General features: G+C 40.6%; 1 protein-coding gene across 3 annotated transcripts in view; it reads left to right on the top strand.

Annotated features, from left to right (window-relative positions):
• The window catches only part of RDX (radixin), a 91,314-nt gene extending 76,142 nt beyond the window's left edge, over positions 1-15,172 (top strand). For 2 of the 3 annotated variants that reach the window (XM_036895711.2, XM_057491089.1), the window contains 2 exons: positions 12,063-12,156; positions 14,555-15,172. In XM_036895711.2, the coding sequence (XP_036751606.1) occupies positions 12,063-12,129 (67 nt within the window). In that variant the 3' untranslated portion in view covers positions 12,130-12,156; positions 14,555-15,172. The remainder of the gene's footprint in view (positions 1-12,062; positions 12,157-14,554) is intronic. The other variant, XM_036895713.2, reaches the window with a different exon arrangement.
• The last annotated feature ends 10,087 nt before the right edge of the window (positions 15,173-25,259 follow it).

The following is a 25,259-nucleotide window of genomic DNA, read 5'->3' as shown; positions in this document are numbered from 1 at the left end:
TCTTCTAGGTTACTGGTATGATGTCTACAGGTAAGAAAATGTTTTCTACTACCTCTTTGGAGCTATTGTGCTTTAGGTCTCAGATGTTAGAAGTTAAAAAGGTTTTCAATTTACCTATGTATTCATACAGTCATTATTAAAGCGACTCACAGACCAATTGCTGTTTTATGCAAAGCACTGCTAGAGTTATGGGAAATAGATTAAGACCCTGTGACTTTGTCGTGGAAGTTGTAGTCAAACAGGAGTTAAAAGTGAACTCGAATTAAGATACTGAAAGTAAAGGAGTAAATACTAGAAGAAAAATTGAGATACAATGTGCAGGAGCTAGAGAAATGAGAGGTCACTTAATAGGTCCTAATTAGCAAACAAATTATTATTGACTAATAAGGCTGGGAAATGTTTTCTTCATTGTGAAATTAACAGCTGGGGAGTATCAAATTAAAAATTCATGACTAGGTAGGCTAACAGATTTGTTAACTTGGTTGACTCTGCTGCTAAGGAATTGCATATTCTTTAGTATCAAATATAAATGTGTCTGATTTTCATATAACAGGGTCTACTGAATATAAGCAACTATTAATAATGGTTTATATTAGAATAGCTAGTATTGAGATGTAATGTAATATTGAAGTTTTCTTAAAGACTTTTTTGTTAACTGCTGTATTTAACTTGCCAGCAAGCTAACCATTTTTTAACTACAAATTATTTATTTTTCTGCTGTAAGTAAATAACAGGATTCCATTACCTCAAGTTGTTATACAGGTGGATTTCCTTCTCAAACATTGCTGAACTGTCTGTGTTGATTTTTGTAAGTTTATATAGCAATAGTTGTATCATAGCAAAGCATCAGACACTGCAATATTTAAGGATTTTTTAAAGTTATTTTTTCTTTGGAGATTTTTTTTTAAGCATTTAAGTTATTGCCAAGTTCCCTCCTTTAAAGAAAAAAACAATTTTCAGCTGTACTTAGCTTTTAAAAACTAGAAAAGTAGATACTAAGTGACAAATATTTTAAGGAATAATGTATTTTTCATTGGTTTCCCGTGTTATGCTTTGTGTTGAAGTTGCCAAATGCCAGAGGTGCTTTAGGTCATGCTTAGCTACCTTATGGCTAAAGACCCATTTTAAAAAACTTGGTTAAATCATTTATTTTTAATGTAAGTGATTCATGACCACGAAACAACATTCAATAGATACAATTAAAAATACTCTTCTGTTCAGTAGTCTTCCAGTTTTTCCCAGAAGTAACTATAGTTTTCCATTTGTGTCTCCTGGAGATCACCTATACATGTACAAACACACATGTATTATGTACTTTTGTTTGCATAAGTTACAGCATTCTCCATGGTTTTGCACTTTTTTCTCTGGATGGTGTATTTTGGAAACCAGTAATTAATAGAAAGATACCATGGAATTTAATTGTATGGATGCTCCTTCACTGAAGAACATTTATGTTTTTACCAATCCTTTGCTATTATAAACAGTAGTCGTGTATTCTTGTATAAACATTGCTTGTGTTTTATCCTCTTTAAGAAATTCTGATATAGTTCAGTGAATGAGGTAAGTTTATTTAACATCTTCTATATTTCAGGGATTCTTAAAAAATACAGGAAATTATTTTTTACTTAAATGATATAGTGTACTTTTTACATTTAAAAAACGTACATAGCATTATGTGCCTGTTGAAGCACCTTTATTAGAAAAGTGGATACTTCTTTTCATAAATTAGATTTCTGTAGATCAGGTTTACTTAAAAGGTGACACAACTATAATCTTAATGTTTCAGTTTTGAGTGCCCAAGTGAGAAAGATACCAATAATGAAAACTTCTCTGATTTCTTCAAATTCTATAATTGGAAATTGTTATTTTAAAAAAATATCAGTAGGGTAGGATTTTTAAAATGTATTTTGGTAACTTTTTGGTTTTTAACTTGCTTTGATTACCACCATTTTCTCAGTGCTTAGTTTTCATTTGCCTACTTTGTTAAGTGACAAGCTCAGATCATTGCAAAACATTAATAAGATAAGGCACTTTTCCATGATGCCAAACAACAGAAGCAGAATTATTTCTAAGAAATTTGATTCTGTGTTTCCTTTTTATTTTTAAGGAGCTTAAGTGTTTTTTGAATCTAACAACTTCTAAGTTAATAGTATATGCAGTCTTTTAATTCAGTGTATTATTAATGTGATCTTGCTGAAGTTAAAATGTTCAAGAACTTCCTTTTTAGATCAAATATTGCTCTTGTACCTATAAACTTTGGCCTAGTTCTTAAGTGATTTTCTTGGGCCACAACTATTTTTAGGGTTTACAGGCTAATTTTGTTCTAAAAATGCTAATGATATTTCATATTAATCAGATAGAGGAAACATTGATCTTAGTGGTTGTGGTCGCCCTCTCTCCCTCTTTTCCCTGAGATTCACACTAATTTCTAGGCTGATATCCAGATAAACTCAGGAGTCTGTAATGGTCAGCATCTTCCCCTTGCTCTCCTGGGCCCAGTGCTGCTGAGTCCCCATCCCTGCCACCTATTTCTGCATAGTTTTTCTGGATGGGCTCCGAAACTGCCGGTCGTCAAATCACAGACACTGTGCCCGTGGTTCCCCCCAGTCTAGAGATGCAGGGATCCTTCCCCAGACTCCTGCTCCTTCAGCAGCACATGTTTTGTTTCCTATAGAAGATGTTTAGATCCAAGTTCTATCAGCTGGGAGCACACTGAATGCATAGCCAGCCTGACAGGCATTCAGAGAGTGTCTGGGTCGATGTGAAGCAGATAACAGACAGATAACTGTGTGGGTCACATCTGGGTTTGAAAGGCCTGGTCACTTAGTAGCTATGTGACCTTGGGAAGCCACTGGGTCATTTGGAGCCTGTTGTCTCCTCTGTTAAATGGGAGTAACACTGTTGATCTCTTGAGCATTGACTTTAACAATATACACAGAATACTTGTTTACAGCATGGCAAATTAAAGATGTTAATAATTAACTTCTGTCATTTTGTTTCGCTTAATATTTTTGTTCTTCTGTCAGTATTCATACCCACCTCCTTTGGTTTCCATTTTCAGTGTCTTCTTTTTTGCATTTTAAGGATTTTACTTGTAATTCTCTTAAAAGGTATTGCTCAGCATATGTTTTTATTGAGTGCATGCCAGGACCTGTGCTAATTATGTGAAGATAAAGTGACATGGTCTGTCCTGAGCAGTACACCTGAGCATTAATTTATACTTTATTCCTAGTAGATAAAATAAATAATTTATGTGTTTGTATATGTTGAATAAGGTTCCTTTCTCAACCTCTTAATATCGGAGTGTCCCAAGACCTAGGCCTTCTCTGCCAGCACTTGTCTCTCTTGGTGGCCTTACCCAGTGTTACTGCTTTAAATACCATCTGGATGATAAAAGCTCTTAAGTCCCCAGCCAGAACCCCGCCCCTTGAACTTCAGATGTATATATCTAACTATCTGCTGGACATTTCCTCTCTCAGACTTACTCCAAACCAAACTCAAGATGGCCCCTGTACCTCTTAGCCTTCCTCTTCTCACTGAATGGCAAGTCCATTTTTTCAGTGAGTCAGGGCAAAACCTTGGCTGTATTTTTCTCATAACTCACTACCAATCTGGCCACAAATCTGTTGGCCCAACGTTCAAAATATATAATATATCCAGAATCTGACCCTAGCTATCCACCTGTTAAACACACCAGGATTGCTTGGATTATCGCTGGAGCCTTCTGACGGGTTTTCTTGCTGCCTTTCTTGCTCTACAGTCTTTTAAGACAGCATCCTTCAAAGGTAAGTCTGATCCTGTCACTTCTGCTTAAAATCCTCCAGAGGTTTCCTGTCTCAGAGCAGCCATTCAGAAACCAGCACCGTCTGGTCCCCTGCTGCTCTTGGGTCTCATCTGCTGATTTCCTCTTCTCTCACTGCATTGAAGTCAACTGGCTTTCTTGTTATTCTTTGAACTATCCCGTGCTCCTGTTACCTCACCCTGGGAAGCCTTCTTTCCCCAGATATATTTGATTCACTTCCTTGCCACTTCCAGGATTTTGCCTAAGTGTCGCCTCAGTGTGGACTTCCCTTACCACCCTATTTAAAATTGCACCTTCCCCGGTTTTGTCTACCCATTCTCTTCATTATTATCCTCTATAGCACATAACATCTAACATCCTATACATATGTTACCTACAAATCTTGTCTTACATGGGGTTGCAGCCCATTGTAAGTTGAAAATACCAATGTTGAAAATGCATTTAATACACCTACCCTACTGAACACCGTAGCTTAGCCTTACCTTACCCACCTTAAATGTGCTCAGAGCACCTACATTAGCCTACAGTTGGGCCAAACCCTCTAACACAAGGTTTATTTTGTAATAAAATACCAGATATCTCATGTAGTTGATTGAATGTGATACCGAAAGTGAAAAGCAGAAGGGCTGTATGGGAACAGAATGGTTAAGGGTACTGGTGGTTCACTCTTGTGACCGTGTGGCTGGCTGGTAGCTGTGGCTCACAACCCCTGCCCAGCATCACGAGAGACTCAAACCACATTATCACCAGCCCAGGAGAAATTTAAAATTTAAAGCCCAGTTTCTACCGAATGCATATAGCTTTCCCACCATCAAGTAAAAAAGAATCATTGAGTCAAACCATCTTAAGTTAGGGATTGTCTGTATTTGTACTGTTGATTGTCTGCTCCGACTGAAATGTAAGGTCCTTGAAGACAGAGATTTTACTGTTTGTGCAATGTGACGTCAGTGCTTAGAGCAAATTATTTTGATAAATAGAGCCTGGCACAAATTATTTGTTAAATAAATGGGCTAGGTAAAATCTGGGAGCTCAGAAGGAAGGTAGCTAATCTTGCAGGAGGATTCCAGGGATGGCTTCCTGGAGGAAATGATCCCTAAGCCAACTCTATAGAAATGAGTTACTCTTAGTCAGGAAAGAAAGACAGGAAGGCTATCCAGAGAGAAAGAACTATATATTCAAATACATCAAGGCACAAAAAGACATTAAGTAAGTAGAACTGTCTGTATTGGAAAGTATGAAGTGTGAGATTCAGAAAGTGGTACCATACAACTACAAATCATGATGGAAGCAGGTGCAGATGTGCCTGTGACCTTTCTTTTTGGACAGTTTAAGTTTGGAATGCTGATGGAATGTTGAGTGAAATTTCCCAATGGAGAAGTGTAAGGAGGGAAATGGTTTAATACAGAAACTTGGTGAGCACCAACATTTAAGTCAAAGCAAGGGGAGTGCATTTAGGAGAGAGAACTACAAACCCTACAGGACATAGTTGAATAGCATGTGTGACCCCCAGTGTCATGAAAAAGCAGTCTGTTAAAATATCTAATGTACACACTGGTTTTTGCAACCAGAAAATTGTTGTAAAGAGCAATTTCCTTGGAATTAGAATAGTTTTTCACTTAGATTAACTGTACAGTTTCTTCTGGAAAGTGTGTCCCACAAACCTATGCATAGAACAAGGAAAACTCTAGGAGTGTCCTTTGTCAACCCCAGATGTCTGAAGCTGACACTGGCGTGAGCCCTACCCACACTCAAGCTTGTAAGATTATACCTAGGAAATGAAAATCTGTTCCTGTGTTTATTACCTTCTAGGGATGCTCCATGTGGCACCTGAATGATTTAACCCGTTCAAATAATTTCATTCATTCATTAAACATGTGTTAAGTGCCTAAAGTTAGGTCCTGAGGATTCTTAGATAATTTTTACAAGCATTCATAGTCTTGAGGAGGAAGTAGAAAAGTGAAGAAACAGTGTGACAATGAAACAATACATACAAAGGTGTGTGGGGAGGAACAAACCTCTTGCTAACATCTTGAGACAATGTAGATAATATTGTAGTTGTCAGTTACCTCAGGAACAAGTACCAGTTTCCCTCAGCTTTCTCTTAGGGCTGAAGGAACATCTGCATGGATGTCCAGTGGTGGTCTCAATGCCAGCTTGTGCAGGGGTTCCAGGAAAAAGCATAGCTTAGGAGCAACTTCGGTGCTGGAACCAGGAGCATCAGCCATGTGAGCAGAGGCCGGTGGAATCTGGGATGAAAGCCGGCGTCAGAGTTGAGGGGCAGTGCTAAGTAGTGGTAGGACTTCTCTGGGTATAGGTTAGGAAAGTCAGCTTACAACCTGGGCTAATTCTAGAGACTGAAGGTTCAGTCAAAATGGATTTTGTGTGTGTTCTAGAGATGCTAAGAAACTTTTGGTAGGAGTAATCCTTGTGGAGAATATGGGGGTAGGAAGGCCATAAAAAGTCTGTGAGGAGGTGGCAACTACATGAAAGAAGAGAAGCCCAGCTCCTCCTCTTATTTAAATCAAGATGATAAATGCAAATGCCAAGGGGATCAGAGTGTACGAGGCCTAGTGGGGACTGTATGGTAGGGAGTCTCATGCCCTGTCTAATGAGGCAGTTGTTCTTCAGATGGAGTAGGCCCAGTGTTGCTATACATCCTGAATGTACAAGATAAGTCAGATAATGGGTTTTTAAAAACATTCAAAGAATAATGCTTTAGATATTTAAGTTGAAATGTTATTTTTATGTGATGTCAATTACAAAATTTTACATGTCAGTTACTGCAAAAATTCTAGGAAATGTTTGCAAGACAGACAATCTGCTTGCCAGAAGTGGCACACTGGACACCAATTTAAAGAAAACGCTTTTTCATTAAAGCATTTCAGGTAGAGGGCATAGCATATGCAAAGACTTTGAGGCAAGAAAAGGCTTGACTTGTTCGAAGGAACAGAAAGTGGGCAGTGTATCCAGAGCCAAGGGAACCCACAGGAGGGCATGTGTGAGAGGAAGTGGGAAAGCCGGATCCCGTGGAGCTAACGGAAGTGAAGGGGCAGAAGTACAAAGGTCGTGTGGTCTCAACAAGCATGTACCCCAGGCGACACAGGGCTGCACCTGCCAGGGGGACAGGACCTTTTCCTAATCCACACAAAGGTGTCCTAAATGCTGCCAGTGTCCTTGAAGGTCGATGCATTATTCCATTTTGCAGTTCAGTAACCTGCCCAAAGGCAACCATAGTGGCAGAGTGTATTTGGGTTTTGGTTTTCTTTGAAAGCCCATATTCCTTTGGCTATGAAACACTAACTACCTTTTCAACTGAGATATGTTTATACGACAGGGACCTTTGGAGGATTTCCCTGTCTGCATAATTCAAAATGAGAGTACCCACTAATTTAGAGGCCAAAGAAGAATGCTTTAAATATTAAGTTGAATACAGAGTAACTGACCTGCAGGTTAAAGCCCACCGAACTGAAGACCAGCCTTACTCACCCAGCTGGTCTGTGCGGGCTGGGAACGCCGGCCTGCCAGAGGCTTAGTGCTCTCGCCTTGAAGACAGAGTGAATGGCGCTTAAAGATTAACGCTGAAATACATGATTTGCTCTTGGTGGGTTGAAAAAGCATACTTTCTTTTTACTGAGCATTAAAGCCCTTGAAATCAAAAGAAGATTCCATCAGTGTTCAAGGGATCTTAGAAACCTAGAGGAAAATTAACTCAAGAAGAGGGATATGTACAGAAATACACTTTTCAGCCAACCAATTGATGCCAAATAACGTATTTCATGAACTCTGTGAACAGATCTTCAGTGATACGAACTGAACTAGGTCTGAAAAACTTGAGTAGGTTGAGGATCAAAGGGAGGAGGCTCTTGCCTGGGTAGTTTCACCCCAGAAACTGGAAAGCAGGTGGGCGAGGATGGGCCTGAGAAGGGTCAACGCGCAGCACGGGAGACAGACGCACAGGCTGAAGGAACCGCCTGCGGAAGAGCCTTTGGGAGGAGATTGCTGGATTTGTTTTCAGAACTAGACGTGGTAGAGTATTTCATTAAAATTCACCAGTCAGTTCTCTCTCATTCACTATAATACTTGAAGAAAGCATAATTCAGAACATTTTCCAGATGCCCTGAGTTACTTGATTTAGTAGATAAAAATGGATCTGACTTAACTTCTCTTGTGATTCTTCAAACTATAGGTTTTTGCCTTTGAATTAAGATGAGAATTGTGTTTTTAAGAGAAAAATCACTGTGATTGCCTATATTTTGTTTTTAGAGTGGTAAATTGTAATTATTGAATTAAACTAGAAGTTGTCAAACTTCTTCAGTAAAGGTCCAGGTTTTAAATATTTTTGGCCTCCAAGGCCAAACAGTCTGTCACAGCTGCACACCTCTGCTGTAGGTACAGAAGTGACCATAGGCATGTGTAAATTAGCATGGTTACCTTCCAATAAAACTATTTATGGACACTGAAATCTGAATCTTATTTAATTTTTATGTGTTACAAAATATTCTTTTGATTAAAAACTTTTAAAAACTCATGGTCTCTACAAAAACAGGTGTGAAGTTGAATTCATCTCTTGAATCATAGTTAGCTGACCCCTGAATTAAAGGATTTTAAAAAGTCTTGTTCTTCCAAAGGCCGGTGCTCTGGCTTTCTTAGCTGTCTCCCATTTTGATTTGATCACAGAGGGGTTTTACTTTGTTGTAATGAAGGGGTTTCCTTACACATCTGAAAACTTTCAGTAGTGTTTGTCAAACTAGCATGCATCAGTCAGCTGGAGAGTTCGTTACGATGTAGCTAGCGGGGCCCATCCCTGAGTCTGAGTCACTAAGTCTGTGCGGCCCAAGAACATGCGTTTCTAACAGGTGAGGCGGATGCTGTTCTGGAGCCACACTTTGAGAATCCCTGATTTATTAGAGGTTGCGGGTGCGCCATATGGTGGGAATACCAGTTGCTGCTTTTATTCAGTAACTACTGACTTTTCTACCTAGAAAGTTTATTTGAGACCTTCAAAATCTAATGGTTTAAAGACCAAAAATACTTGGAACCAAATTTGTAACTTTCTCATCTATTGTAGTATTTCTCCTCCATCAATTTCTGACTGTTTTAAACACTTAAAAAAGAGACTGTTTTACAACAGTGTGAGGGAAAGAAATTTGCCTTGGAGAAATGTAAATACGTGAATATATACATTACTATTTTATATGGTATGTATTATTAAACACTATATTTTATATATAAAATAGATACTCATGTATCAGTTTTTAAAATAGTACATTGCCAGAAACTTTGGCATTCTGTATTCCTCCTCTGTAACATCATCCCTTTATTTGATTTTTACTATCTATATCCACAGCAGTATAATGTCTAATTTTGCATACATATAAACTTTATATAGTTTCATCACATGCACACACACATCCACTTTGCTGACTATAGCAGGGGTTCATTCATTCTCACAGCTGTGAGTGTATTTGTTTTATGAATGCATTTATAAGTTATTCATTCCTCCTATGATGGACATTTGGATTGTTTCCAGTAATTTTCATTTTACAAACAACGTAGCCATAAATATTCTCATACATGTCTCCTAGTGAATGTGAGCAACGGTATATCTATGGCTAAACTCAGGGAGGGGAGTTTTTCAGTTACAGAGTATGCACCTCTTCAGATTTACTCTATCACCACCAAATTGTTTTCCAAGTTAAGGATATATCTGTATCTTTACCACATTTGATATTAGATTTTTAAATTTCTGCCAATTTGATAAGATTAAAATGGTATCTTACTGTGCTTTCATTTTCTTGATTCCTAATGTAACAATTTTTCTTATATTTATGGTCTTTCATGTCTTGAAATGACTGGGGTTTTTTTGCCAATTTTTTATTAGCTTCTTTATTTTGATCTAATTGATTCACAGACTTTGTTTATATTTTGGTTACTAATATTTTTACATTTAAATGTTTTACAGGTATCTCCTTCCATACTGTGCCTTTTCACATTTTTATAATTTTTTTAATGGATGAAGGCTTTAAATTTTATTGTAGCTTAATTTATAAATCAGTCCATAAGATTTAGTGGGGATTTTTGTGTTTATATTGTTTAGAAAATTCTTCACCTCCTTGAGATCATGAAGATTTCTCCTATGTTTTCTTCTAAAAGTTTTGTTTTAAATTTTTCTTCTAAGTTTCATCTTCTGCAAATAACGACCATCTGTCTCCTCAATCCATATGTTTAGTTCTTTATCTTATTTCACCGAATTGACCTGATGGAAACTCTCGGCACAATGTTGAAAATAAGCAGCATCTCATTTCTGATTTAAGAGGGATGCTTCTGATATTTCTAACATTTGTCACTACATGTTTCCTGTAGGTTTTCAGAACATGCACCTTATCAGGTTAATGAAACTTCCTTTTATACATATGCCTATTTTATTTTGCTTGAATTTTTTAAATAAAAATGTTTTAAATTTATCAAATGTAATTTCTGTGTATATTGAGATAGTATGTGCATATGCTTTTTTATTTGGTTTTCATATTGAATTAGATTTTCTAATGTTAAACCAAGTATGTGTTCCTGGAGTAACTTGGTATGTCCTATCAAGGACTTATGTCCTAAATTTTAATATGCCCTAACCTATGGCTCAGCACTCCACGAACCCTGAGCCCCTTGTATTGTGAATGTCCTGTTCCTCCATTTGTGGTATCTCTCCCCCATTCCCTCCCAAAGTAACCAAGTTATTTTGATCTCATAGCGACACCTGGTGGCAAGCTTCGGAGATTTCCTGATTTAGAATCCCCTTCTTTTGTCTCAAGGGAAGGCATGCATGTGGGTTTTTTTGTTATCACTGAAACCCCTCATTTAACTCTATTTCCTTTTTGTACTTTACACTTATCTACTTTACTCCCCCACCCACCTTTCTCTTGCTCCTCTCAGTATACTCCGGCAAATTATTCTTTTTTCCTTCCTTTGCTCTTTGTCTCTACCTTTGTTTCTTTACAAGTTTAATCTACCTCAATTATGGCTAATCATGGTGAGAATAAAGCTGGTGACTAAGAAAAAAATATAGCAATACATTAAAAAATGGTATTTGATACAATAAAGTGCCAGCTCTGCTAACTTTAAAAGTCCTTGAAAAAAATTCCCTTTAAAATGTTCTTAAATTTTAAGTACTACTTAATCATGTAATTAATCCTGCCCAGTTTAATATCAAGCTCAAGTAATAAAGAAAAATTACAAAGCTGTTAATAAGTTTAATAGTTTCTCTGTTTTTTTAATCACTAGCTTTGACAAGTTTGGGGTTTCTACTGTACTTTCCTGCAAAGACTTAGGTTTTCATTATGGGTTAAAATGCCTGGAAACTGAACTACCATCTAGGACATGGTTTCCCTGGGGAACAACCATCTAAAGATGTGCTTTTGGTGCATAACTGGTTTATAAGATAGAGATTGCCAGTAACTGTGTTTCTAGTTGCTTAGCCCGTGAGCATGGAAAGCACTGTAAGCAGGAGTCTCCCTAGTCAGAGAACTGGCACGTGGAGCTCAGTCAATTTATCAGTTTCTTTGTAGAGCTATCAGGACTTTGTTTTTGGTGTCTCTAAGGGATTTATCTGAGAATGGCAATGCGTCAGCTGAAGAAGGCAGTCCAGAGAGAGTAGGCCTGACATGATCTCTCTAACCACTAGGTAGCTAACACTGCTACAGGGGAGGTAGTTTTTATTGCTTCTCAGTCTTAACCCACCATGACAGGTATAGTGTATTAAATTATTAATACACTATATATTATATTGAGATATAAACTAAAGATAGCAACTACTGATTTGAAAGTAGGCATCAGAGAGTATTTTGTGTCCATAAGTGTGGTTGGTCCCTGAAAGATACTTTCACAGTGCCTAGATTAATCAAGAGAGAACTTTAAATAAAATATAAACCGGATCTTCAGTATTATTGTAATACTTACACAGCTTTTATGCATATGACTTTGATATCAATTATTCTTGCAAAACTGGTTTGTGTACGGTTACTGCAATGATTAGAATTCTAACACCTATTTAAAAGGGAGATGTGAAGTCGTACCCACAGTGTAAAAGTGGAGATTCAAAAGAAGATTGCAAAGAAAGTTAAACATTAGGACGGAGATTACTTTGGCAATTTGGTTACCCAGAAGGCCTCACCCAATCCCAGAGTGTTCCTGGCATTCTGTACTGTTCGGCTTCCTCTGTGCTCTTTTTTCTAAATGCTTTCTAACCTCTTCATGTCTCTTTTGAAAGGTGGGGACCCAAACTGTATGCGCTATTCCAGATGCGCTCCTGCCAGAGCAGCATAAAGCAAATGTGACACAGAGAAGGCTCCCTCCCTCGCTGGGTGAGTGATTCGGGCCAGGGCCAGCCAACTTCCCATTACAACTGCCACCCTCTTCACTGTCACAGGAGTGGTGGAACCCCATAAAACCCGGAACTGTTCATTCACAGCCCAGAGCCTTTAATCTAGGGAATTCTCAGTCAAAGGAATGGACCCAGAGCAACCCCTACCCTTAAGCCTTGAATTCCATGCCCTCCAGATTCTTTTTCAATTGTTTGCATCTTTTGGGCTCTACGAACCAGAAACATTTCCCCCAGTTTAATAATTCTGAAATCAGGTAGAGCTTATTAAAATGAGATTATTCCTGTACTTGGTGAATGATTGGATATGGTACTTTAGACTGCTTTCTTACCTCTGTAAAAGAACCTTTTAATGTGGAGTATTATTAGCTCACATATATGACACTGTGCTGCTAGAAGGCTTTTTCTTATTTAAAAGAAGTTCAGATATACTTAAAATGAAGTGCCATACATACTGTACAGAATTCCAGAATTGATTCATAAGTCAGGTTAGTATTATGCATTAATCTCAATTTAGAAGTATTTAAAAATCATAGATCAACATGATTCCCATGATAACAGGTTGTTTTAAAATTCATTTATTTGGCAGAGACTGTTTTGACTCATCCCATTTTTCAATAAAACCACAGCAATGCAATTTATTTTGTACATCTTGAATGGTACATTTGAGTTCCTCCAACTTGCTAATTAAGCCTCTCAAAGTTCTATAAACCTAATCTCTAGCTATATGTGAATATACTTGAGATAATTCTTCAAGATGTGGAATAAATGTCCATTGTAATATTATTTTTAGATTTTGTTTTCATGGGACATAAAAAATGATCATATATCTTCACTTCAGGTGGGGAATTTTTAGAAATGATTTGGTTCTTTGGCCTTGAATTTAAGATCGCTCTGAAATGAATTTAAGGTCATGCAAGAATTTGTGACATTCCACGACATCAACAGAACATTCGCACTGCTTCAAAATCCATTTAAAGGGCTTGTCACATAGCCATCATCATTTGCTTTCATTTTGAAAGGGTATAGCTGGTTGCAAACTTATAAAATCCAGTTAGTCTTATTCCTGATATTTGAGCTAAGATCCTTGGTTAACACATGTTCTTAATCTTCCATAGATTGCCACAAACAGTACCCTTTTTAGCTATACACCTTTAAGCCGTTTTTTTCCAAAGCAGGAATTTATGTAACTCTTTAAATTTTGTTCGCTGAGTGACGAGATCCCCCAAATTAGAATTTGCCTGATGTTTTACAATTTTTCCTGATTTTCATCTGTTAATGTTTTTACAAATCCTTTGAGTGAGTTTGACTCTGTGCTATGTCATCAGGAGGAAAAGAAAGTTTCTGCATGACTCTCGAGACAAGTCAAGATCAAATCACAGAGATTTTAAATTACCCATGGATTATTAAAGGATCAAGGGAGCTGGCAATTGTCACATCCTTCAGCTTGAAAGGTCATATAGTTGGCAGCCTCAGAAATACTGCTGGGCCGCTCCGTGGTTGATTATGTTGTTGACTCAAGAAAAAGGTTAGGGACTTCTGTGTGGTTTCCCAGCCCTTCTCCCACTGTCCTTATCGTTTTTCCATCAGAACTGTAATGACCAGGTGGGCCTGTCAGATCATGGTGGTGAGGAATCAGAAGTAACATCTATAGCCGTGGGCAAGCTCTGGCTGGCTGGTTTCTTCAGGGAAAGAACGCCCTCCAGCCTCGGGTACCAGGCTGTATCCAAATTCCTAATGAGCTTCTACCCTGGTAGTCTAGGGTATCCAGGCCCACAGGCTTCTTGCTGTCACTCTTCAGGCTTTGTCCTTTCCTTTCTCTGAGGTGCTAGGCTGATTTTAGCTTTGGGGGCATGCTAGACCTCATCTGCAGATACTCTTTCCTGGACCCCTGGGATGGGTAGTGGCCTGAGGTAGGTAAGAGGGGCTGGTGTAAATAAGGTGAATACACCTTGGGCACACCCCCCACTAGCTCAGCTGGTTCTTTTGAGGTTCACATCACAAAGGCTTATATGCCTGTAACACAGAAGGAAACGTGTTTATACCACAATCTCATATCCACATCATAATTCTGGATCTGAATGCGCAAGATCTATGTTAGATTCCCTTTGACACTAAAAATTAATTCCAGCTGGGCTGAGGTCAGAGTGTGGCATCTGGGAGCCACCTCTGCTCTGGTGGGAACTGTTGTCATCGCATTTCCCTAGCAGCTTTCCACCTCCCTTCGTGATTCAATGGTTAAGTCAACCTTGGCTAAATGTTACTTATGAAATGTGGGAAGGTGTTTAGGGTCATGCCCTTTTCAACCCCATTATGGTAATATTTAAGTTCAGTTTTCTTCTCAGCTAACTTTCCTGTTCACTTTCTGTGCCTTCTTGCAGGTCCCTGGCATCTAACATACGGTGAGTTTAGGATACGGACACACCAAGACATGCCTGATGTTTTGAATGTGCGTATCCCCCGAAGTCCAGAATCTCGGCTGGAACCAGATGGATGAGTTCTCCCTTCCCCAGGGCTCTTGCTGACAGGTCTTTCCACATCTTACTTAACTGTTGGTTCCCCCTTTCTTGCTGTTTTCTCTCTCTCTCCAACACCCCTCAATTGCCCTTGCAGTGACAGGCCTTAGGAAGATGGGTCAGGACTTGGGAATTTGCACTGTATCCTGCAGCCCCAAGCCAGCATCTACTGCATCCTGTCTTCAAGGCACCATCCCCCAAATAGATGCCTGCAGGCATCAGCTTCCAAGAAACCACTTTCTTTCTGCATGACTAGCTTGTAAGGAGGGATAAATGGAGAGAATTTCCAAGAATTTTCCACTTTTTCAAAAAATGTATGTGGTTTATTTTTGGTTTTGAACTGAGATGAAACTCAGTGATGTACAGCTCTGTTCATTTGCCCACATCTGTGGAATCTGGAGAAATTGATACAACTTTCCCTTTCCTGTCTGGACTGTTTGTATAATTGTATATAAATGTAGCAATAAATATATTCTAACCTCAGCGTGGGGCACGCCTTTCCACTTGATTCCGCAACCTAACGGTAGGAAGTGAATACCACATCCTCAAGGAATTGCCCTACTGACCGGCAGGGCTGGCCTGCCCCATCTCAGGTCCTCATCCTCTCTGATTTCACTGAGTTAGTTTGGAGTTGGCCAGTGTTTGGAGATAGGAGGTTGAGGCGCACAGTGGCCGAGTTGGCATATGAATCAGCATTATTAATTCGCTCTCTGACTTGGCTTGAACATCTAAGGACTGAAGCTTAGAGGACTGGGTGACAGACTGTTTGTGATGAGTCAGCTGTTTTCATAGCCACTCTTACCTCCTTCAAGAATGTATTGTGTTGCAATTATATGGCAGGTACGTACCTGCCAAGCACAAAGGTATGCCTGAGAGATTTTCAGAAAAACACAAAATAGGCCGTCATGAGATCAAATTTTCCACCTGGCCCTGGTTTTCCAGGGCGCCAGGTAAATCTAATTGTTTTAGAAACAGAGTCCTCCTAGAGCGGACACACAAGCAAATAACCTTTTTATTTGGCAGAAATAATACTGTCTGTATACTATCAGGGGACAGTCGTTGCCAAACTGGTGCCATCATTTATCTTAAGTTTTTGGTTATCAGGCATTTTTATAACTTAAAAGATAACCACAGACTTTGTTGTGGTTTCTCATCAAGTTGCTGTTTCTCAGGCATCTTCTTGATTATAAGTGGAAGTTGGTGTAAAACCACTCAGGTGTAAGACCTGGGACCCAGTGGGACTGGAAGCTGGGTGCCCTGGGGCAGGGGTTTGCAGGCAGCGCTAGAAAGACTACTTTTTATGCAAGCACTTGAGGACCTGCTGAGCCCTCGGAACCTCTGGTCAGATAACTATCTGAATGATCCTACCAGGGCTTTTCTTACTTTCACTTTTTAATAGATCCATCTCAGAACCTGAGGCTCAGGGTCAAAAGATAAAGAAGGCTCAGTGTGGGTTGCTGCCTTCCACAGCAGAGCCCTTTATGATGCCAGTAGGCGAAACTTGTCACACAGGCACTTGCCTAGCCAGGACTGGTGACACGGGGAAATTAGGAGGAAAGATACCTGACAAGTTATCAGTTGCTTCTGGTGTGGTAAGAGAGAAGCCTCATTGCAGATAATGCTGGATATAAACCACCAGTTTATAAGCTTGTTTATGGAGCTGTGGAGGACTGAGGATTTTCAGCCTGTGGGTCTTAAAACTGGACATGGGTCGTGGCTCTGCCACTGGTTAGATCTTGGACATGTCACTCCAGCTTTATGGGCCTCTCTTTGCCTGATAGAAAAATGAGGTTTTTGGACTCAGTGATTTCTAAGATACTTTCTGTTCTTTGAGTCTGTCCTCCTTTGGGAAGGGAAAGGGAAGAGCATACTTTAAATACTAAAGAGGAAGGTCATGGGTTGGCAAAAATGAGCAACTGAAAGCAGAGGAGAGTCACGTAGATCACTTATTTTCAAATGCTAAGAAACACATTAAGATAATGACAAGTCTAAGCACCGCCCTGTCACTCTGCTTCTGAGGGCACACATCCTCTGCCATCACTTTTCACATTCTTTCAGCTGGATTTCTTCCTGGGCTCTCCTCTGCAGAGGTAGAAAGACTGCAGTCTGCACTAGTCACTGGCACAGGTGGGTGGGAGGGTGAAACCTCAGAACAAGAAGCCACTTTGGACCTTGCACACTGTTGTACCACTGTTGTACTTTATTCCTGGTCAAGCAAAGCTGACAGAGGTGTAGCAACCTGTCTTGCCAATGGGTTTCAGCCCCGGGCAGGTTTGCTATGGATTCAGTGTGACCAAAGAAATTGACAGTAAAATGTTCTCGGGATGAAAGGGTTATACCCAACTTTATTTCCAGGTGGCAGGTCAGTCACTAAAATCCCGTTCACTCAGAGTGAGTCTGCATGCAGCAAGCCAGCACAGCCGTCCTCTGGGCCTCTCTGCACAGTCGTCCCACACAGCCATCCTCTGGGCCTCTCTGCACAGTCGTCCCACACAGCCGTCCTCTGGGCCTCTGTCCTCTGCTCTCCTGCAGCCTTGCAGTCCTCCCACCATGTCGTGCCCAGAGCACTGGGCGGAGCTCTTTTTATAGAGTCAACAGCTATGTATTGCCCACAGGTGTGCATTGAGCTAGTCAACCACAGCCAGGTGAGAATCCTGGCCCCAGGAACTCTCATTTTATCCACACAACCCTAGAGGGAGAAAAGCTGGTCCCCTCCCATCACTAACAATCCACACCCACTCTTCAGAGCACATTGTTGGGCACAGTGCCTCCTGCAGCACAAACACAATGTTCTTTAGCTCAACACTCCTGCCCTTTGCCCCCAGTCCCTTTCCAGGAGGGTGGGAGAGTTGCTTGATTGGTGAGTCTGGTGAGGAGCTGGGTACCCCATCCTTTTCTCCCCTTTTCCTATTGGCAGTTGGCTGTCTGCATGCAGCACACAGGGTGGCCCTCTGGGCCGTAGTTTTACAGCAGCGGGCCAGGGCCCCTGCAGCACAGGGATGCGCCTGCCTGATGTGTGGTTCCGCGTCAGGGAGCCCAGTTGCCATGGTGTAAGCCTCCTTCTCCAGCACTAGCTTTCTCCACGATAAAGGCGACCTTATGGCCTCCCCTGCTTATTCTTTTGCTTCAATTCTCAGCTGGTTTAGCACAGTGATTCTCACTTTGATGTGCATCAGAAGCACCTGGAGGATTTGTGGGTGGATAGATGGCGGGCTCCATTCCCAGCGTTTCTGGCTCAAGGTCAGGGATGGGGCTCAAGCATTTGCATCTTTAACGATCCCAAGAAAGGCTGCAGCAGCTGTTGGCCTGAGGACCACACTCAGAGGGCCCTGGAGCGCTTGCAGAGAGGAGTGCTGTTTATAGGTGCCCTCGGTCTCCGGAACCCACTGTCCCCAAGGCTGGCTGAATCAGCCGGGCGTCCTTGGCCAACCTGTATCTGGCAGACATTTCCTGGCAGTATGAGTACGTCTCACAAATCAGTATCTTCTAGCCCACGGCCTTGGGGAGAAACACATGGTTTTGGATTATTCCCATTTCTGTTCTAAGTAGAACATGAGATGAATTAATGCCAGCCATAGATCAGCCCTAAAGTGGTCATTTAAAAACAATCCAAGAGGTGTGTGCAGTTCTCCTTCGATGAACCTTGTAGAGCACAAATAAACATTTAACTGGGGCTTTTCTATAATGATGAGGTTACTGCATTTAAAACATTTTTCACTGAAAGATAAAATACAAACATTTGCAGATTAGTGGACAGCATGAAGAATTTTTACAGACTGAATACAACAGGGGAGTCAGTGCCAGAGCAGAACCAGGACGTGGACCCCCCCGGAGCCAGCCTATGCTTTTCTCGGTTATTAGGCCCTCCGAGGGTAAGGGGCATCTGGGGGTGTAACCAGAGATACGGTTCCCTGTGTGGGGCTGTCTGTGGGCAGCCATTCGGCATGTACTTTTCAGCATCTGGTTGCTTTTACTCAACAAACTCGTGAGCTTTTACAAACCGCTTCCGCCAGGTCTGCCGTGTTGCCCACGCACGGCCCTTCGGCCCCCAGGCCATCCGCCGCTGTCCGCGCAGGAGCGCCAGGTGCCCGCGCGGCCCGGGACCTCGCGGCGCCTCCCGCCCTCGGGACCGCTCCGTGGTGCTTGTGCTCTGCGCGAACCCGGCTCACAGCCAGGCCGGTGCGCCCCCCTCCTCCCGGCCGGCCTCGGGGCCGCTCCCGCCGCGGCCGCCGGCCGCCTCCTGCCCCCAGACGGGGGCCGGGCCAGGGAACAGCCACTGCGGACCGCGCCAGGCTGGCCCGGGGCCGACGGTCTGCGTCCCGGACCCTGGGGGGCCGGTGACACCAAGAGAAACGAGGTGCCGAAATGCCCCGGCGGCGGAGTGCTGGCGGAGGAAGAGGGGTCCGGGGCGATGTATGGGGCTGCTCCCCAGCCTCAGGGGCGCAGAGGAGGGAAGTCCCGAGCGGAGCTTCTCCCTGACGCCCCCCTCACCGCCCACGGGCCGCGCACCGGCCTTAGGCTAGGCTGCCTCGGGAGGAGGCGTGTGCAGGCAGGCCCCTCGCATCAGGAACCCCACAGACTTCTCAGGCACTGCTTTTTCTGGTGAGGCGGTTGAGTCACCTGTGCTAGTCCCCGTCCTCACAGTGGACGGGCCTCCGTGGTCTGAAGAGAGATTCACTCTAATTCCAACTCTACCATTTTCTGCTGTGTGACTTTGGCAGGTCATTTAACCTCTCTGGACTTGAATTTCTGCACCAAAAGAATGAATTCATTTTTAAAAAATGAAAGTATAGCTGACATACAATATTGTATAGGTTTCAAGTGGACAACATAGTGATTTGACAATTACATATGTTATTCACCACATGTAGTTACCATACAAAAATATTGCAATATAATTAACTATATTCCCTGTTTTTTCATCCCTGTGACATTTATTTTATAGCTGGAAGTTTGTACTTGTTTATCCCCTTTGCCTATTTTGCCATTCCCCCACCCCTCACCCCTGTGGCAAGTCCCTGTGTTTATAAGTCTATTTCTGTTTTTTTTTTTATTCCACGTATAAGTGAAATCATATGGTATTTGCCATTCTCTGACATATTTCACCTAGCATAATACCCTCTAGGTCTATCCATGTTGTCACACATGGCAAAATTTTCATTCTTTTTTATGTCTGAGTAATATTCCATTGTATATATGCACCACATCTTCTTTATCCATTCACCTATTGATGGATGTTTAGGTTGTTTCTATATTATAAATAATGCTGAATAAACATAGGGGGTGCATATGTCTTTTCAAATTAGTTATTTTATTTTCTTAGAGTAAATACTCAGAAGTGGAATTACTGGGTCATGTGGTAGTTCTATTTTTAATTTTTTGAGGAACCTCCATGCTTTCCTCCATAGTGGCTTTGACAATTTACATTCCCATTACAGGGCCCAAGGGTTCTCTTTTTCCTACATGCATACCAGCACTTGTTATTTCTTCTCTTTGATATTTGCCATTCTAACTAGTGTGAGCGATATATCATTGTGGTTTTATTTACATTTCCCTGATGATAAATGGTGTTGAGCATCTTTTTCACATGTCTACTGGCCATCTGTATGTCCTCTTTGGAAAAATGTCTGTTCAGGCCCTTTGTCCATTTTTTAATTGGATTAATTGGTTTTTGTCTTTGTTTTGGTGTTATGTGAGTTCTTCTATATTTTGGATACTAACTTCCTGTTGGGTATCTCATTTGCAAATATATTCGTTCATTCAATAGGTTGCCACTTCATTTTCTTGATGGTTTCCTTCACTGTGCAGAAGCTTTTTAGTTTGATGTAGTCCTACTTGGTTTTTTTGCTTTTGTTTACCTTGTCTGGGGAGACAGATCCAGAAAAAAATTTCTAATGCAGATGTCCAAGAGTCTACTGCCTATATTTTCTTTTGGAAGTTTTACTGTTGCAGGTCTTATATTTAGGTCTTTAACTCATCTCAAGTTTATTTTTGTGTATGACTAAGATGGTGGTTCAGTTTTACTCTTTTGCACGTAGCTGTCCAGTTTTCTCAGTACCATTTATTGTAAAGACTGTCTTTTTCCTATTATATATAGTCTTGCCTCCTTTGTCATTAATGACCATATAACTGTGGATTTATTTCTGGGCTCTCTATTCTAATCCACTGATCTATATGTCCATTTCTTGTTCCAGTAACTTACTGTTTTGATTACTACAGCTTTGTAATAGAGTTTGAAATCAGGGCGCATGATACCTCCAGCTTTGTTGTTCTTTCTCAAGATGGCTTTGACTAATCAGGGTCTTTTTGGGTTCCATAAAAATTCTAGAATTATTTGCTCTAGTTCTGTGAAAAATGCCATTGTTATTTTGATAGGTATTGCATTGGTCTGTAGATTTCTCTGGGTATTATGGCCATTTAAAAACAATATCAATCCTTCAGATCCATGAGCATGGAGCACTTCTCTATTAATCTGTGCCATCTTCAGTTTCTCTCATCAGTGTCTTAATCATATTCAGAGCTCAGTTCTTTCACCTCCTTGATTAGACTTATTACTAAGTATTTTATTCTTTTTTATGCAATTGTAAATGAGATTGTTTTCTTAATTTCTGTTTCTGCTAGCTCACTGTTTATTAGTATATAAAAATGTAATGGATTTCTGTATATTGATTTTGTATCCTGCAATTACTGAATTCACTGATGAATTCTAATAGTTTCGGGGTGGAGTCTTTAGGGGTTTTTATATAATATCATGTCATCTGCAAATAGTGACAGTTTTACTTCTTCCATACCAGTTCAGATGGCTTTTATTTCTTTTTCTTGTCACAATGCTGTGACCTGGACCCCTAGTACTCTGTTGAATAAAAATGGTGAGAGTGAGCATTCTTGTCTTATCCCTGATCTTGGAGAAAAAGCTTTCAGATTTTCACCACTGAGTATGTTAGCTGTTGTTTTAACATATATGGCCATTACTGTGTTGAAGTATGTTCATTCTATACCTATTTTGTTCAGAATTTTTATCATGAATGTAAGTTGAGTTTTTTCAAATGCTTTTTCTGCCATCTATTGAGACAATCCTATGTTTTTTATCCTTTCTTTTGTTTATGTGCAGTATCACATTGACTGATTTGTGGATATTGAACCATCCTGTATCCCTGAAATAAATGCATTTGGTCATGGTGAGTGATATTTTTAATATGTTTTTTAATTCGGTATGCTAATATTTTCTTGAGTATTTATATCTATGTTCATCAGGGATATTTGTCTGTAATTTTCTTATTTTCCTTTGTCTTGTCTTGTATGGGGGATAATGTTGACCTCAGAGAATAAATTTGGAAGCATTTTTCTTTTCAATTTTTTAGAATATTTTAAGAAGGATAGTTATTGACTCTTCTTTAAATACTTGGTAGAATTTACCTGTGACTATCTTGTTCTGGACTCTTCTTTGTTGGGAATCATTTTATTACTGATTCAATTTAATTAGTAGTAATCGACTTGTTCAGATTTTCTATTTCTTCCTGTTTCCGTCTTGGAAGGTTATATGCTTCTAGAAATTTATTTATTCTAGAAGAAATAAATTTTTTGGCATATAATTTTGCATAATAATCTTTTATAGTCATTTTTATATGTATGATTTTGTCTATAACTTCTCTTTCATTAATGATTTTATCTGAGTCCTTTTTTTTGATGAGTCTGGCTAAAGGTTTATCAATTTGTTTATCTTTTCAAGGAAACAACATCTTTATACTTTTTATTCTGTGGTTCCATTAACTAAAATTTTAGGTATAATTTATTTTCCTACTTTTGTCTTTTAGCCTTCATACGAGCTTTTAAGTGACTGATATACTTAACTACCTTTATTATATGTTTGCTTTTTTCCCTTGGAAATATGTTTGAAAGTTTTTCTTTCATCATTTTATTTCTTCTAGTTATGATCTCTTCTCTTCTGCTTAAATAAGTCCCTTTAACATTTCTTGCGAGGCCTGTTTAGTGTGGTGAACTGCTTTAACTTATGTTTCTCTGGGAAATTCTTTATCTCTCCTTCAGTTTGGAATAATAACCTGGCTGGGTAGAATATTTGTGGTAGTAGTTTTTTTCCTTTCAGCATTTCAAATGAGTCATGCCACTCCTTTCTGGCCCATAAAAGTTCTGCTGAAAAATCAGTGGATAGATGATAGTTATGAGGTGTCCTTTGTATGTAACTAGTTGCTTTTCTCTTGCTGCTTTCTCTATTAATCTTAATCTGAAATTTTAATTATGTGTCTCAGTGTGGACCTCCTTGGGTTTATCTTGTTTGGAACTCTCTGTTTCCTAAACCTGGATGTCTGTTTCCTTCCCCATGTTACAGAAGTTTTCAGGTATTATTTCTTCAGATAAATTTTCCACCCTTTTCTCTCTTCTTCCCTTGGGACTACTATAATGGGGGTGTTAGTATGATTTAGTTGTCTCAGAGGTCCTTTAATCTATCTTCTTTTTTAAAAATTCCTTTTTCTTCTTGCTCTTCAGCTTGAATGCTTGACATTACCCTGTTTTCCAGGTCACTGATCTGTTCTTTCACATCCTTTAATCTGCTGTTGATTTCTTCTAGTGTATTTTTCATTTCATTAGTTGTATTCTTTAACTGTGATTGGTACTTTTTTATATTTTCTATGTCTTTGTTGAAGTCCTGAGTTCATTCATTCTTCTCTCAAGTCCAGTTAGTATCCTTATAGCCAGCATTTTGAACTCTAAGGTAGAGTGCTTAACACCATTTCATTTAGTCCTTTCTCTGAAGTTTTGTCTTGGTCTTTTATTTGGAGCCTGTTCACCTCATTATGTTTAACTTTCTGTGTTTGTTCTATAAACTAGGTAAAAGAGCTGCTTCTCCCAGCCTTGAAGGCATGACCTTGTATAGGAACATCCCCTGGGCAGACTGTACATACCTGGCAACTTTGGTTGGCTAGCTAAATGCCAGGCAAGTGGGGACTGGGAGTCCTGGGGTACTCCATGCAGGGATGCCTGGTGGGAGGAAAGGGGTCAGACAGATGTGGGCCAGGGGTGACCTGGTATGTGCTGCACTGGTGCTTCCTTGGTGGGACTGCTGAACCTCAGTGGACATGTTTTGGGGCCTTTGCCACAGGGAATGTCTGGAGCTGCTCTGGGGAAGGGTGGTCAGCTGGCTGAAGTGTCCAGATCCTGCTCCCATCTGTGTTATCAATGTGTGAAGAGGAACTCACTAATACCTCTAATCCCATAAAGAGTTCTAGCAATAGCCCCCCGGCTGGTGTTCTAGTTTAGTAAGTTGTTTTCCTTTACTTATAGTCTAGTTTCCCTTTAAACCATGTTCGTTTGTTTTTTCTTTTTTGTGCCCCAAGGCAGGTGAATCTGTGTACAGATCCTGTAGTGACATCTCACTCTACTGCAGGTTGCTGTGTTGGGGGAGGTGTTATCATCACCGTGTCTCCATCTCTCCTGCGATCTCTGTGTGATCCCTCTATTCTTTTTTCGTGCAAAAGCTGTTCATGTAGCCCCCAGTCCTTCTTCCAGAGGGGTGGCTCTGTGTGTAGGTGTGGATTTGGTATTATGGAGGTGAGTGGAGGAGGTGAGTTCAGGCTCTTTCCACACCATCATCTTGGACCTCCTTCTAAGAATGAATTAATTTCTATAACATGTATTTTTTTCTCCCCAGACAGATTCTTGGTAGGTGCTCAGAACCCACTACCAGTTCCTTCTGGCTTAAATTAATGCAGCCATGCTAGTAATGTGCCTGCTGTCCTGGAGCAGCCTGCTCTCCAAGTCCCAAGGGACTCATACCAGTAGATGCCCTCAAGGTAGAAATGAAGGGGCTTGGTATAAGTTCTGAGAGTTGATTGCATGTGGCAATGAGGAAGAGCATTACTGACAGAATATCATTTCTTTATTAATTAATTTGACAACTATTTAGGGCCATCCATTATGCCCAGAGCAAGGGAGAATGAAAGGCTGATTACTCATGATAGAATTGGAAATTGCAACTTTTCCGTCCAAGAAAGCTGCTTGCACAAGGAGCCTAGCTGTTGCATGGAGGCACGTCCCACTGTCACCTTCCCCTGCACTCTGGACTAGACCAAAAGCCTACAACGAAGGCAGAGGGAGCGCTTTTAGAGGCACAAGGAGTGGGCCTACAGTGTGTGGGTAGTAAGTGCTTGTACACAGTCAAGAATTGATTCCTTGGTGTGTCCTGGCCTAGGTCTGAGGCAACTAACAAAGTCTGAGGATAGAAGCTGCCCTTCTCTTCAGGCTGCTGCTGAGTTTGGTAGAGCTCAATGACTCTGCCCTGGTAAATATCACTCTGGTATGTGCGATAACAGGACCTCGGACAGCTCCCTTTTCTTGTTCTGTTGGGAGATGATAGCTCAACTCTGGATGCACAGCCCTGGTGCTGAGTTTTTCCATTGCCATCTCTGGGAATACCCTTCAGATCTACACACTGTGACACTGGGGCACAGGGTCATGGCCCCATTCTTATCCAAGCACTGAGGCTCTGCCAGCTAACCTCCTTTAGATGCCCCCAGGACAGTGGAAGTGGGGGATACAGGGAAGGGGCCAAACT

Source organism: Manis pentadactyla, chromosome 13 (genome assembly GCF_030020395.1).
Source record: "Manis pentadactyla isolate mManPen7 chromosome 13, mManPen7.hap1, whole genome shotgun sequence".
NCBI lineage: Eukaryota > Metazoa > Chordata > Mammalia > Pholidota > Manidae > Manis > Manis pentadactyla.
Note: the sequence above shows the minus strand (reverse complement) of the source record. Positions and strands in the feature narration are given on the sequence as shown.